Source organism: Salvelinus namaycush, chromosome 6 (assembly GCF_016432855.1).
Source record: "Salvelinus namaycush isolate Seneca chromosome 6, SaNama_1.0, whole genome shotgun sequence".
NCBI lineage: Eukaryota > Metazoa > Chordata > Actinopteri > Salmoniformes > Salmonidae > Salvelinus > Salvelinus namaycush.
The window spans coordinates 29,926,255-29,942,602 of record NC_052312.1 but is presented as its reverse complement, the minus strand read 5'-3'; the positions used below and the strand labels follow the sequence as shown (position 1 = coordinate 29,942,602).

Sequence of the window (16,348 nt, the reverse complement as noted above, 5' to 3'; positions counted from 1 at the left end):
TTGCATAGCACAGAACAGTCAGGGGTATGGACAGAGGCTACAACATACTGTTTATATGCACATAATGATGATCAATAGTAGTAGAATCTAGAGACTAGAAGTACTAGAAAACATATTGGGAAGGAAATCCGAACGGGGGAATCAACAGAATCATACATAAAACCAAAAAAAGACATTTACACAGATAGTAGTGCTCATACATTAGAGTTAACATCTGTGTCGTTAGACAGACAGACATCTGGTCTGAGTTCAGATCCTTCCCACCTGCTCTGCTCTCCCTCATCAGGCCAGATGGACAGAAACCCCGCAGAGGGTTTCCTAATCTCTGTTAACCCAGAAGTAAAATCTTGCATAATTTGGTCAGCTGCTTGATTAACTTCTGTGATCATACTTGTTAGAAATTGAGAGTTTCGGCAAAATCGAAGTCTCCACCCTCGCAAAAGGAAATTCTCAGCCAAAGCCCCCCTTACCCCACCCCCTTCCTATCCGTGTGGGCACATGCACGAAGCACTCGAGGCGAAGAAGTTTAAGCACAGCCTTCGCCCAAATCCTGATACATCCAAATAACCTGTGACGCATCCCATTCAGTCCTGTCTACACACAGAATCTGCCCACAGGACATTACCCCAGCCCTGATGTGGCTTGCCTCCATGCTACATTAGCCCTGATGTGGCTAGCCTCCATGCTACATTAGCCCTGATGTGGCTAGCCTCCGTGCTACATGAGCCCTGATGTGACTAGCCTCCATGCTATGCTATTGTGCCAAATGGCTAGCCTCCATGCTATTCCAAACGGTTAGCCACCATTATATGATAATAGCCTATTAGGCACCGTTTCCTATCAGGGCTTCCCCTGCTCCGTTGGACAACAGAAGGGGCTCCTCTCTTCCTCCCTCTTTACTTCCCTCCCTCCTCCTCTTCCTCCTCCTCTTTCCCTCTTCCCTCACCTCCCTCTGTGTGGATGATATGATAGAGGGCTAGATCTTTACGCTCCCCCTGCTCATTAGTGAGCCTTGTTAACACAGAGAGAACATCAAGGCTGCTCTGCTGTGGACCTGGCTAGGAGGTGTACACACACATACACACACACACACATTAGGAGGTCCGTTCAGCTCTGTTCTGCTCTTTCTAGCCCACTCACGCCCTCACAATCTGTCAGTCTGGATAGTTAGCTGCCTCTACACACAGACAGGCAGGACCCCTATGAAAGACACTTCTGTGATAAAACTGTCTCTGCCCCCAGCCTCATTAGTTCAGATATGAAAGAGACTGAGCGTTCGCTAGCAATGCACTGTACATAACAACAAGAGACGAGGGAAACGAAAGGCTTTGATAGCTGATTAGCTAGGCCTATTTCACCTCGCTCTAAACTTGCCAACTGTTATGAATACATTTATGTTTTACTTGTACTGTGGGTCCAAAAAGTCTCAACATAGGTTTTTCAAAGGTCTTTGAAAGTATTTTGCAGAATTCACACATAATGGCCTAACACCTACTATATAATGCCTATGCTTTTATTTTTGTAAATTTTTAGTATATATTAAAGTATATTTCTCCAGCTCCATTTCTTCTCTCTGTCTGTTTTCCAGTTAGGATTCAGCATTTAGTAGCTAAACAAACCTGTATATTAACTGTACTGTAACTAATTCCAGCCCTGTTTTTGTCTTTCTCTTGTCATCCAGTTTGTCCCGTTCAGAGACTACATCGACCGGACAGGGAACCACATCCTGAGTATGGCCCGTCTAGCCAAGGATGTCCTGGCTGAGATCCCTGACCAGTTCCTCTCCTACATGAGGACCAGAGGCATCAAGCCCTTGCCTGCACCCCCTCCCTACACACCCCCAGGGTACCCTGTCCAGAGCCCCGATGGACACCCATTAAATACCCCCCCAGGACACCCCCTGCAGACGCAGATCTGAAGGGTGCGGAGATGCCCCCTGGTCCCAAACAACACCTCTTCAAATATTTCTTTGTCTCTCTCCATCACTCACTCAGTGATAGGAGAGGCCTTCTTGGCTTTCTCGCTCTCTCTCATTGCACTAATGGAGACTGACTGACTGGCAGAATGTTTTTACTGAGTGGTTCTAAAGGGTTCTACTTTGGAACGGGCAGATGGAGTCAATAAGGGCATGTTTACTTTCATTGTCAAGCGTTCCTCTGTCTGGACTTTCTGTATATCGGCAAATAGAGACACTCTCTCTGGGACACAGATAGACAGAGTCTGGTCTTCCCAGCTCATCTGGCATGGAATAACAGAGTTAAGGAAAGGTTGAATGATGGAAGGAAGAATGAAAGGAGGATAGGAAGGAATTTCCTGGGGACTGGCCTTTTCAGGAGCAGTGGCGAAAAGGTTCTATAGTCTCTGGATGTGGAATCACTTGACTGTTGTACTGGAAATATATTTCCTTCTCTCTCCCTCTATCTCTGGTCTCTTTCTATCTCTCTCTGTCTCTCTATTCTTCCAACTCTCACTCAATGTTTACAGTACATGTTAATGATAATGATTTTTATCATTGGACACTTTTATATAATATTTGTACTTCTTTCAGTATGAAACTTTGGAATATCAATCGATATTCTCTCTCTTTATCTCGCAGCGTGTTGTCTTTGCCACGGGAGTCAGGTTGAGGTTGCAACAGTGCAGGTCCAAGTAGCCACTGTATTGTACTGTACTATACTATGTGTCCGTTTGCATGAGTGTATCGTCAGAGCATGTATTGTGGTCCTACACTTCCCTGCCTGTCACTGCTCTCAGGCTTTGGGGTTCCATGTTTTTAACTTTTAACTCTGTTGTTGAAGCTCATTCTGCTCCTTTCTAAACTGCCTTGGCGATAGGGTGCCCGTGCCAGCCACGCTGCGAGTGCCCACGGGTTTTCTCACTGTGTCGAGAACAACAGTGACTCAAACAACAACATATTCCCTTCCAATCCATTTAAATAACAACACCTGCTCTCAGATCCAGTTTTGAGGCAACAGCAGAAGCCCAGCGGTCAAAAACAGTAACGCAAATGCTTTCCTTCTGTTTGTTTCTTGTTCTTTTGTGTTATTATTACATTTGAGTCATTTATCAGACACTCTTATCCAGAGCAACTTACAGGAGCAATTAGGGTTACGTGCCTTGCTCAAGGGCACGTCGACAGATTTTTCACCGAGTCGGCTCGGGGATTTGAACCAGCGACCTTTCGGTTACTGACCCAATGCTCTTAACCGCTTGTTTGCCTTGGAAGCTGATATTCTTAAGTAGATTGTTTTAAGTTGCCTTGTTAAGGTCATTTTATTGTTTTGAGTTGTGCCAATAAATATGTAATATTATTTAATTGTTGTAGTGTTAAGCCCTGAGTGTGTTGGCCCTAGATGATGGTGTCTGGTGGTTGTCATGACAACCTGTTCTTCCTAAATATTGTAATTCTCATCCCATAATACCAATTAACAATACCCACTGAGGGCTAGGAGTTTTTCCTCACCGAGGAAAAACTCCTGGCCCGTAACCATTATACACAGTCAACCCTTTCTTACTTCTTACAGCCAGGGTATCCTCTTCAATCTGCCGTCTTAATGGGCTTAGAGTTTATATCATCTGCCTTTTAATTATTAATAATACTAATAATTATGATCATAATATAACTATTAGCTAGTGCTGGAGGTGGTGTGTAATTGATAACCTCATTGGTTACATATCAATACCCCATATCAATATCAATTTAACAGACATTGCAACACCACATTTATGTGTTTCGCAGTTGTTGCCATTTGTTGCCATTTTCATGTGTGTGCCACTGTTGGTCTGTTACCTGTCTGTCTGTTGCCATATCATTACTGATAGACCGATGCCCTTTGCCACAATTCAACCACATAGCAACTCCTCTGTTTCTCTCTGTGTAATTCCTCCTCCTGTCTCACTGCAGCTCAGTGGACGCAGCCTCACAGAGTGCAATAGACTGTGTTTTAATGCTTAAATAGGATCGACTCCAAGCCAATAATATTTGGCATGGCAGGAGGAGAGGGGGGTGAGAGAGGGGGATACAGCCCAGTGGGTTATGTCATTGGAGGGTCGTTCCATGTCATTTCATCATTCTATGTCAATGTTAAAGGAATAGTTCACCCAAATTACAAAATGACATATTGTTTTCCATACCCTGTAAGCAGTCTATGGACAAAGTACGACACCATCCCATTCTTTGGTTTTGTTTACCTGGCCACTGTTTTGAATTCTAACTTTCTAACTTTTTAGCATTTGTCGCACAAATCCAATGCAAGTCAATGGTACCTATATTAGCATTTTCGTGCTTCATATCCAAATCATCTTTGATAACATAATTGATCTGAACACGAAGTGTGAAAATGCCAATATATATCCTCTTTCTTGTGTTTTTTGAGGTGGAACGACCCTGGACAGAAGTAGACAAACAGGTCAACCCTCTGATGTAGTCAGAAGAGTACGGGCATTAGTGCTACATGCCTGAATCAACACAGTGCCAAACCTATACAGAGAGATGTTGGCTAGCCTAGAAAGAGAATAACCTCACTCAGTATATTCAACATGACAGTCTGTCATTTTAACCCATACATTTTAACCCATACATTTTACACAACATATATTTGATAAGAAACTCTGCCTTGTTTAAAAAAAGACATACAGTAGACACAAACTGTATTTTTCTTTCACTAATGTCTTCTTTCATCGTGTTTTTCTCACAAATTTGAAAGCCTTCCATAATCAGCTCCCTGCATCTGTAGTTGTAGCTAGTCTTGAGTCTGTGTATCATATGAAACCCTAGCGAAATCCATATAGTGCACCACGTGGCTCTTGTCAAAAGAAATGCATTATGTGGGGCACAGCTAGTGTGTTATTTGAAACCCAGCTTGTCTGAGTCTGTGCTGCAGTCTCCCACTGGGCTTGTAGCAGAGCAGAGCAGGAGGTATCATTAGGACTTTGAGTCACAGTCTAGAGATCGTTATAGGCTCCCATTAACCACCCACAGGCTACTGACACAATGTGGACACACACGTGTGCGCGTGCATATACACAGGCAGACGCACACGACCACACACAGACACACATACCGCTGAGACCATGGTCACCATCGTGGACTACTGACATTGTGTCATTTCTTAGTGCTTTCTCAGTTAACCCTACTATGGAAGGGATCATTCTTTTCTTTCACTGCTTCGCTAGTGCCACAACTCTTGCCATCTGCTTGCCAAGCTGTGCGTGCGTGTGTGCGTGCGTGCGTGCGTGTGTGTGTGTGTGTGTACTTGCCGCCAGAGTTTAACAGACCATGTGAGTTCACACGCGTGATCTTTGTTTACTAAAGATATACAAATAATATATTGTATGCTCATCATATCTACTTATAAGGTGCACTATGTTTGCATGTACAGTTTTACATGAGATGCACCAGTTCTTTTTGTTATAATTGAGTGTTTTGGAAAAAGAAAATCTATGAAAATAACTGTACAAAATTGCCTTAAAAACGTTCACTGATTTCTTGGAATTTGTGCGATGCCTTCAGATATTGACTTGTTCTCTATTTTGTGTCAGTGTACAATATTTGCTTTTCTAGTGTATATTTTCTTTGCATAACTTCATTTATGGGGAAAAAAATATATTGTATTTTTGGAATCAGTGGTAAATCAGATGAAAGCCTGACTGAAGTTCTGATTGTCTGGTAATCCATATTATAGATGACTATTTCTGTATTAAACTACTGATTTTTAAATAAACATTCTTACTAAACACTAACTTTCTGCTGAAGTGCTTTTCTTTGCATGCATTACTTTCTCAAAATGTTACAGAAAAGGAGAGGCGAGTTCTCAATAGATCACTCCAGCCTTCTCTTCTCCTCCTGGCTTCCAACAGTCTGGCTTCCAATGACTGTTTTGTGTGTTGGTGTGACGTTCTAATTGCAGAAGGAGAATATAGTTTGTTGGCCGACTGGCAAATAATTATTACCCTTGGCAGAGGATTCGGGAGGCTGAGGTCCTGAACGGGGACAAAGGATCACAGAGAGTTTGGACACAAAGATAAAATAAATAACTAAGAAAACCATCTGTGGGTGGCAAGTATCACAAATAAAAATATTAACATAACATCTTAAGTGTTGGTCCCATGTTTCATGAGCTGACATAAAAGATCCCAGAAATGTTCCATATGCACAAAAAGCATATTTTTCTCAAATGTTGTGCACAAATTTGTTTACATCGCTGTTAGTCAGCATTTCTCCTTTGCCAGGACAATCCATCCACCTGACAGGTGTGGCATATCAAGAAGCGGATTAAACAGCATGAGCATTGCACATTGTGCTGGGGACAATAAAAGGCCACTCTAAAATGTGCAGTTTTGTCACATAGCACAGTGCCATAGATGTCTCACGTTTTGAGGGAGCATGCAATTGTCAGGAATGTCCACCAGAGCTGTTGCCAGATAATTTAATTTTAATTTCTCTACCATAAGCCGCTGTCATTTTAGAGAATTTGGCAGTACGTCCAGCTGGCCTCACAACCGCAGAACAAGTGTAACCACGCCAGACCAGGACCTCCACATCCGGCTTCTTCACCTGTGGCATCGGCTGAGACCAGCAACCCGGACATCTGATGAAACTGTGTGTTTGTACAACCGAAGAATTTCTACAGAAATCGTCTCAGGGTAGCTCATCTGCGGGCTGCTGAAGGTCTGCTAAATCAAATGCACCTACCGCCAACAGCTCGAAACGAATAAAAAAATAGAAATGCAAGGCTTTATCGTTGTTTTTTTTACAGAAATGTTTGGTGAGCGACTAGGAATTGCTTGGAGATCGACCAGTCGATCGTGCTCGACCGGTTGGTGACCACTGGTCTAGATGCTTAAATGCGACACGTATGCGTTCACAAGTCGGTGCAAAATTGTTATCTTAAATAAAGAACCATCTTGTTGAAAACCTTTGAATTATGTTTTCAATGCCACTCACTACTAATTAGCTGTATACCTTGAAGCTTCCACTCATTATAACCTTTCAATCTGTTCATATGGACACATAGCATGTCTCCACCAACATGTTTTTGGTCCATCCTAAATGTTCTTGTTTGAAGTAGTGTACACACATCCAGTAACGTGCAGGTGCAGAGTAGAAAAAGTGAACTGTTGAAGGACAGGTAGGAACATGTATCTACACACTGTTGATTGCTTCCGTAGTTGTATTGTGCAACATTTTGACCCGAAGATCTTCGCCCATTCTAAATATTCACCTTTGACCTCAAATCAAAAGTGTTTACACAGGCAGCCCAATTCAGATTTTTTTCCACTAATTGTTTTTTTGACCAGTTGATCTGTGTCGTGTCTTTGACTATGCCAGATTAATTGCTATGACATGCTATTCTATAAAATAATTTCTCCGTAATGAATATTACCTGATTGAACTAATCATGTAAATATGAATTAACTAGAGAGGGACACCACGAAAGAATATTTATAGAGCTGTTATCTTTCGAATAAACTCTTAAAGATTTAGTAATATTTTACTAAATAGCAGTCACATTAATCGTCATTTTATTCAGTCTCATCTGAAAGTTGTAAGTCCTTGATTATCTGCAAGAATCCTGGCTAACAAGTTGAATCAGCAATACAAAATTGGGTTTAATTATTTATTTACTAAATACCTAACTAATCACACAGAAACACACATACACAATTAAATCATAACTTGATCACAAATTACGTCATACAGAAAAACGTCCCTAGCGGGCGGAATAGATATGACAGCTTGTTACACAAAGGGAAGGGGGGAGTCCTAGTGAAAGAGCGGGAGACTTGAACATAGGCAAGCTGTGCTATCGTAAATACAGTATCTTATGCATTCTAAATTACCGCCCATTTGAAGAGGAAAATGCAATCAATATTTACTCTGAGCTGCGCTTCAGTAGGTTGGTGGTAGATGGCCCGTGTCGCCAACCCGAGTCCTCTGTCCTTTGAAGAATGTATCTGGTAGTCACGGGAACGTTGTGTGTATTAGACGGGATACTTGGACTGTCCTTCCGAACCTGCGTTTAGCTGTTGCTAACTCAAAGGCTAGGAGATATCACTTCTGTAGTGAATACGAGTTCAAAGTTCATACCATTCACAATCAAAGTCCATGCTGATGTTGGCTTCATCTATAGTGATTATCTGAACCATTCTGACACTGGATCGTCATCCTAGAGTACCCGGAACAGAAAGTTATATTTTTGTTCGTGGCTTTTATAGTGGAGGGAGAGGGGTGTGTCTGAAAAGTCTATTAACCCATGCCTCTTCACAGGGGCGGACCACTGTGAGCAGAGGAAAACTTATGAAAGCACAGATCTCTCATTTGGAAGCTAAAATTACATTTCACCTCTTCACAAATAATGTCATATTCAAACATTTGAATTAAACAACAATTCCATGTGAATCCGATACCTCTGACGTTTAGACTTTCCACAGTAGAGTTTATGTCATTCTATCATTGATGAGAATGTGTCAGAGGGCAATCGAACTGACATAATATACCTTAAGTACCACCGCATATGTTCAGTTGGTCGGGTTACCAGAATATAGTTCATTTTCCCCAACTTCTGATGTTACCCAGAATCTCTATATTAACCAAGGGGTTTTCTTCTGTCACATCAGTTATAGTAGGGAGAGAGAAAAAGGGGGAAAGAGGTATTTATGACTGTCATAAACCTACCCCCACTACCAACGTCATGACATCTGATTGGTCAAAATACCAATTAATGGTAAAAAATCTGAATTGGGCTGCCTGTGTAAATGCAGCCACACACACACACACACACAAACACACAAACACACAGCGCTTTAGCCAATTAGAGCTAACAGAGAGTATGTTATTGTCACACACAGCATGTATCTTCAATATTGTTTTTGAGTAGTTGAACAGTAAAGCGTCAGCATTGAGTATCTTCTCCTTAATTAGAGGACTCAACAGATTCCAGCATGTTAATTAACTGTTGATGAGAAGCTGCGGTATGTTTAATGAAGTCAACAGCTAGAAAATATATTCTCATTATAGGATACCCTGCGAGCTGCGTTCATTATTTACAGGATGCTGCTATTCCGTGTCATGAAGACGGCATTGAACTTGAACATTTTCATGTGAAGTTCCTTTTTCCCTTGACAGTGTTTGTGATTTAACTCAACTAACTCAACTAATTTGTTGAGTACTATACCTACGTATTCAATAAATCACTTCATGTGATAGTAACTACTCTGGTGTAAACTTATTTACAGCCAGGAGTGAGTAGATTAAGTAATTTAATAGAGGTTGGCTTTGGGACATTCATAGTAATTACTCAGCATAACACACCTCGGTTGCAGTGTGTGTAAGGGCTGCGTCTGTGTGAGCAATGTCTGGACAGAGTCAGGGTTGAGCTGCTGGTGTAGCAAAACAAACCGCACCCCCTGTCAGTGATTAAGGTTGTTTGTACTTCCTGGTGTCAGAGGTCAGGTTTGTCCTACCTGTGTAGCGGTAGAAACCACGCACCATGTCACGAAGGGATGGGCTTTCTACTTCCTCATAAGTCAGAGGGTAACTCAGGTCAGGGTCTGTATGCTGTTATTGTCTGTGCTCAGATGCCTTTAGCAGTGAAATAAAACACTAACCAAATAAAACACAAAACGACCAGCTCCACTCCGTCTTTCCGCCTCATAAGGACTACTGCAGCCCGCGGCTGAATCAAGTTGCCTACACCTGGACTAGAGGGTGTCAGGCAGGGAGGCACAGTGTCACAGTGTGGCAGTCAACTAATGAGACAGAAGCTACAGGCCTTCCTCACAGGTCACTGTCTCTACCAAAGATGATCTATTATATTGACAAGACAGTCAAGTGACCGCTCTAACAACGGAAATACATGTCCTCAAAGATGGGAGGCAGGCGGGAGGAGGCGAGATCAGGTGGGACCATTCTAGCCAATGAGATACGTGTGTGAACAACAGGCACAAATAAGTTGTTTTAATCAAAGTTGCTAGAATGCCACATGCATATCAGTACATTTGTAACCGCCTAAACATTATGAAACTTCAATTCGATCAAATAAGGTTCACATAATTTGAAACACTCTCATAGACCTCCATACAAAAAAAAATCACCACTTATCTCACGTGAACAGATTTTGGGTGGAGAAAATCTTCTCGCTTCGCCTCTTCCCCTATGTCTCTACTCTCTCTCTCTCTCTCTCTCTCTCTCTCTCCTCTATTCTTTTAAAAGAGCAGAAGAGATGAATGGAAACCTTAACTGAAGGAGAGGAGAAGCAGGAAGTGGTTTGACTTCGGCTAGCAGATCTCATAAAGTCAGGATGTTCCAAAAGTCAATAGAACTGGATATTCATGTTTTTTTTTGTTGATTCATGATGAGGAAACGTGCTAGTCTCGTCATGATAGAGCTGTCTGTCTGGTACATTTATGGCATACAGACATGCATAGGTGCAAGAGTGCTTGAACACATGTGTTTGCACACACAAGGCTATAACTATGACAGATGGTACAATCAATTGAATTGTCCACAAATCTTGTTTGAGTGTCAGTTAGATGACAGTAAATCAATCTGTTATGAACCCATTTGGGAAATATAAAGTTTTACAATAAATTAGGCTTATTACAACATTGTATTTACAGCAGAAATGATCCCAAAAGAAATTCATCGAAAATACGCCAGTAACATCTGATCCTGGGTGTTCATTTAAATAGACTTAATAAATGTACTATCAATCCACATTTAAAAGACACATCAAAAAAATATTGGTTGGAGTGAATATTGTGAAATTACACTTGTGGAAATGAGTCAGTTTTGATGTCTTCACTATTATTCTACAATGTAGAAAAGAGTAAAAATAAAGAAAAACCCTTGAGTAGGCGTGTCCAAACTTTTGACGGGTACTGTATATATATATATATACACTGCTCAAAAAAATAAAGGGAACACTTAAACAACACAATGTAACTCCAAGTCAATCACACTTCTGTGAAATCAAACTGTCCACTTAGGAAGCAACACTGATTGACAATAAATTTCACATGCTGTTGTGCAAATGGAATAGACAAAAGGTGGAAATTATAGGCAATTAGCAAGACACCCCCAATAAAGGAATGGTTCTGCAGGTGGTGACAACAGACCACTTCTCAGTTCCTATGCTTCCTGGCTGATGTTTTGGTCACTTTTGAATGCTGGTGGTGCTTTCACTCTAGTGGTAGCATGAGACGGAGTCTACAACCCACACAAGTGGCTCAGGTAGTGCAGCTCATCCAGGATGGCACATCAATGCGAGCTGTGGCAAGAAGGTTTGCTGTGTCTGTCAGCGTAGTGTCCAGAGCATGGAGGCGCTACCAGGAGACAGGCCAGTACATCAGGAGACGTGGAGGCCGTAGGAGGGCAACAACCCAGCAGCAGGACCGCTACCTCCGCCTTTGTGCAAGGAGGAGCACTGCCAGAGCCCTGCAAAAGAGCCCTCCAGCAGGCCACAAATGTGCACGTGTCTGCTCAAACGGTCAGAAACAGACTCCATGAGGGTGGTATGAGGGCCCGACGTCCACAGGTGGGGGTTGTGCTTACAGCCCAACACCGTGCAGGACGTTTGGCATTTGCCAGAGAACACCAAGATTGGCAAATTCGCCACTGGCGCCCTGTGCTCTTCACAGATGAAAGCAGGTTCACACTGAGCACATGTGACAGACGTGACAGAGTCTGGAGACGCCGTGGAGAACGTTCTGCTGCCTGCAACATCCTCCAGCATGACCGGTTTGGCGGTGGGTCAGTCATGGTGTGGGGTGGCATTTCTTTGTGGGGCCGCACAGCCCTCCATGTGCTCGCCAGAGGTAGCCTGACTGCCATTAGGTACCGAGATGAGCTCCTCAGACCCCTTGTGAGACCATATGCTGACACATGCACATTTGTGAACTGCTGGAGGTCATTTTGCAGGGCTCTGGCAGTGCTCCTCCTTGCACAAAGGCGGAGGTAGTGTCACGAATCCCGCTTCCTGAGTCTGTTTTTGCCTGTGTTCTGTCCTGGAGTGTTTTTTCCGGTGTCCTGGAACGCACCCTGTCTGGTTGCCGGGCGACGTAGCTAGTTGGAAGATCTCTGAGTACCCGCACCTGTATCCCATCAGCTATCTGCACACCTGGTCCTGATCATCACCCCTCCACTTCATAAGCGCTGACCTGACATCCATTCACTGCCGGATCGTTAGCCATGAACAGTATGTTGTGCCAGCGTATCAGCCTCCAGTTTGATAGAGTTTGTTTTGTTGTTTTGTACGTCTTGCTTGCCTTGAACTCACCTCCGTTTTTTCTGTCTACAGTCATTCACCCGGAACACTCATCCCATCCCTACCTGGTCGTCGGTGACTTCAGTTACTTCCTTGGATCTGCCTATTCAATCCCATCAACTCACCTCCGCTGCCCGCTCCGCCACTTGGATTTTTCTATCACTACATTTAAACTTGTAAATAAATACTCACCTTCGTCTTACTCTCCTTGTCCTGGTCTGCTTCTGGGTTCAATTGTAGAAGAAGCGTGACAGGTATCAGTCCTGCTGCTGGGTTGTTGCCCTCCTACGGCCTCCTCCACGTCTCCTGATGTACTGGCCTGTCTCCTGGTAGCGCCTCCATGCTCTGGACACTACGCGGACAGACACAGCAAACCTTCTTGCCACAGCTCGCATTGATGTGCCATCCTGGATGAGCTGCACTACCTGAGCCACTTGTGTGGGTTGTAGACTCCGTCTCATGCTACCACTAGAGTGAAAGCACCGCCAGTATTCAAAAGTGACCAAAACATCAGCCAGGAAGCATAGGAAATGAGAAGTGGTCTGTGGTCACCACCTGCAGAACCACTCCTTTATTGGGGGTGTCTCGCCATTCCATTTGTCTCGCTATTCCATTTGCACAACAGCATGTGAAATTTATTGTCAATCAGTGTTGCTTCCTAAGTGGACAGTTTGATTTCACAGAAGTGTGATTGACTTGGAGTTACATTGTGTTGTTTAAGTGTTCCCTTTATTTTTTTGAGCAGTGTATATATATATATATATATATATTTTTTTTTACATATATATTTATTAGTTCCAAATAGGACAATCAACAATTACCGAATTAACCAATGACCAAGTGAGGGGGAACTGACACACTTCCAATGGAGAGCAATTGAATGTCTAGCTTGAAATAGACAGAGGTCAACCAACAAAGCATTTGTGTTCAGTGAGTCCGCCAGATCAGAGGCAGTAGGGATGAGCAGGGATGTTCTCTTGACGTGTGTGAATTGGACCATTTTCCTGTCAAAATGTAACGAGTACTTTTGGGTGTCAGAGAAAATGTATGGAGTAAAAAGTACATTATTTTCTTTAGGAATGTAGTGAAGTAAAAGTAAAAGTTGCCAAAAATATAAGTAGTAAAGTACAGATACCCCAGAAAACTACTTAAGTGGTACTTTAAAGTATTTTTACGTAAGTCTTTACACCACTGGAGATTAGTAGTATTCTTTAGTTTCTTAAATGTAGCAGAGTACAAATATCCATCCAAAGTTAAGCCTTTTGTGGACAGCATTTCAGTCTGCACCTAGGGTAAGTATTGCTTCCTGGAGAACCAAAACATTGTAGCCCTAAGTTGTGGAGCCCAGTAATACCATTGTAGGTTAGGAAGTTGCAACCCCCCTCTGTCATAGGGCAAATAAAGTAGAGAAAGTCTAAGCCTTGGATTTCTGTTACTCCAGATAAAATTTGAGAGTATCTTTCTGATCTTTGGGGGAAATTATGTGGTGGAGCCAGAGAAATTCATTGAAATAGATAAAGAAATTTGGCCAGAATATTAATCTTTGTCTCGTATACTCCCTCTCAGGCTGCTGATTATCCCGCACACCTGTCACCATCATCTCGCGCACCTGCGCCTCATGACACTCACCTGAACTCCATCACCTCCTTGATTATCTTCCCTATATCTGTCACTCCCCTTGGTTTTTTCCTCAAGTGTTATTCACTCTGTTTCATTTCAGTGCGTTGTTTGTGTTTCGTGTTTATTGTTTTGTTTATTTACTAAAACACTCACTCCCTGTACTTGCTTCCTGACTCTCAGCGTACTCGTTACAATCTTAATGATATTTATTCTACCAATAATAGACAGAGGCGATTATGAAAAATGGCACTGGAGGGGAAGGCTGCCGTTTTACGGGTTCCTAAACAATTGTGCTATTTTGTGTGTTTTTTCACATTGTTTGTAACTTATTTTGTACTGTACATAATGTTGATACTATTATCTCTTATGACCGAAAACAGCCTCTGGAAATTAGAACAGCGATTACTCACCTCGAACTGGATAAAGATTTTTTCTTTAATGAGTCTAACGCGAAGGATATAATGTTGCTCCAGGACAAGGACCAAATCCCTTTCATTCGCATGAAGAAAATAAGGAAATACAGGGGGCGCAGATCAGGTTGCCTTATGAGAATTCGACGGTGAGTGGGTAACCCGCCTTTACCATCCGTTCTACTGGCCAACGTGCATTCACTGGAGAATAAACTGGATGAGCTACTTTCGAGACTCTCCTACCAATGGGACATTAAAAACTATAATATCTTATGTTTCACCGAGTCGTGGCTTAATGACAACACGGATCATTGCATCGGCAGAACAGAACATCTACTTCCGGTAAGACTAGGGGTGGGGGTGTGTATCTATTTCACAATATGTCTAATATTAAGGTAGTCTCAAGGTATTGCTCGTCTGAGATAGAGTACCTCATGATAAGCTGTAGACCACACAGAAACACAGAGTTTTCATCTATTTTTCCTCGCCGTCTATTAACCACCACAAACCGAAGCTGGCATTAAGACCGCACTCAACAAGCTGTATAAGGCCATAAGCAAACAAGAACTGCTCATCCAGAGGCCGAGGACTTTAATGCAGGCAAACTTAAATCCATTTTACCTCATTTCTACCAGCATGTCATGTGCAACCAGAGGAAAAAAACCTCTAGACCACCTTCACTCCACACACAGAGACGCGTACAAAGCTCTCCCTGTTACGTCTGCTCCAGCCACGCCCTCTACTGCTCATCCTGTGTCTCCTTGACATGCCACCACTCCTCCAGTGCTCTCTCCCTCGCTCTCTCTGTGTGTGATTGTGTGGGCGGAGACAGGTGTGCTGGAGTCAGAGCAGATCCCCACCAGCTGCAACCTGCTCCATAATCAAGACCTCTACAAATACTCAGCCCTGCCATTTCCACACTGCCAGATCGTAATCTCTGCTCAGTCAGTCTACTGTTCTAGCCGTTTATTACTATTTAGATCCTGTTATCCTGTTGTGCCTGTTTTCCCGAGCTTCCCAGTCCCCTCATCTGAGTCTGCTCTTGGGTTTCCGTGTTCCACTCCTTGTAACACTCCCTCGCCCTCCATTTGGCAAATCTGAATATAATTCTATCCTCCTGATTCCTGCCTACAAGAAAAAACTAAAGCAGGAAGTACCAGTGACTCACTCAATACGGAAGTGGTCAGATGGTGTGGATGCTAAACTACAGGACTGTTTTGCTAGCACAGACTGGAATATGTTCCGGGATTCATCCAATGGCATTGAGGAGTATACCACCTCAGTCACCTGCAACATCAATAAGTTCATCGACAACGTCGTTCCCACAGTACTGTGCATACATATCCTAACCAGAAGCGATGGATTACAGGCAACATCAGCACCGAGCAAAAGGCTATAGCTGCCACTTTCAAGGAGCGGGACACTGGACACTAAGAAGAAATCCCATTATGCCCCCAGACGAACCATCAAACAGGCAAAGCGGCAATACAGCACTAAGATTGAATCTTACTACACTGGCTTTGACGCTTGTCGGACGTGGCAGGGCTTGCAAACTATTATGGACTACAAAGGGAAACCCAGCCGCAATCTGCCCAGTGACGCGAGCCTACCAGACGGGCTAAATGCTTTTTATGCTCGCTTCGAGGCAAGCAACACTGAAGCATGCATGAGACCACCAGCTGTTCCGGACGACTGTGTGATCACACTCTCTGTAGCCGATGTGAGCAAGACATTTAAACAGGTCAACATTCACAAGTCCTCTGGGCCAGACGGATTACCAGGACGTGTACTCAGAGCATGCGCAGGCCACCTGTCAGGTGTCTTCACTGATATTTTCAACCTTCATTTAAAAAAAAAATATGTAAATCCTTATTTTACCAGGTAAGTTGACTGAGAACACATTCTCATTTACAGCAACAACCTGGGGAATAGTTACAGGAGAGAGGAGCTTCAAGGGGCCACAGAGGGTAGTGTGTAAGGCCCAGTACATCACTGGAGCCAAGCTTTCTGCCATCCAGGACCTATATACTAGGTGGTGTCAGAGGAAGGCCC

At 43.1% G+C, this 16,348-nt stretch overlaps 1 protein-coding gene across 1 annotated transcript in view; it reads left to right on the top strand.

The window, feature by feature from the left end:
• The window catches only part of LOC120049845 (copine-8-like), a 118,885-nt gene extending 113,143 nt beyond the window's left edge, over nt 1–5,742 (top strand). Inside the window, exon 20 of the mRNA XM_038996301.1 lies at nt 1,682–5,742. Within this exon, the coding sequence (XP_038852229.1) occupies nt 1,682–1,918 (237 nt within the window). The 3' untranslated portion in view covers nt 1,919–5,742. The remainder of the gene's footprint in view (nt 1–1,681) is intronic.
• The last annotated feature ends 10,606 nt before the right edge of the window (nt 5,743–16,348 follow it).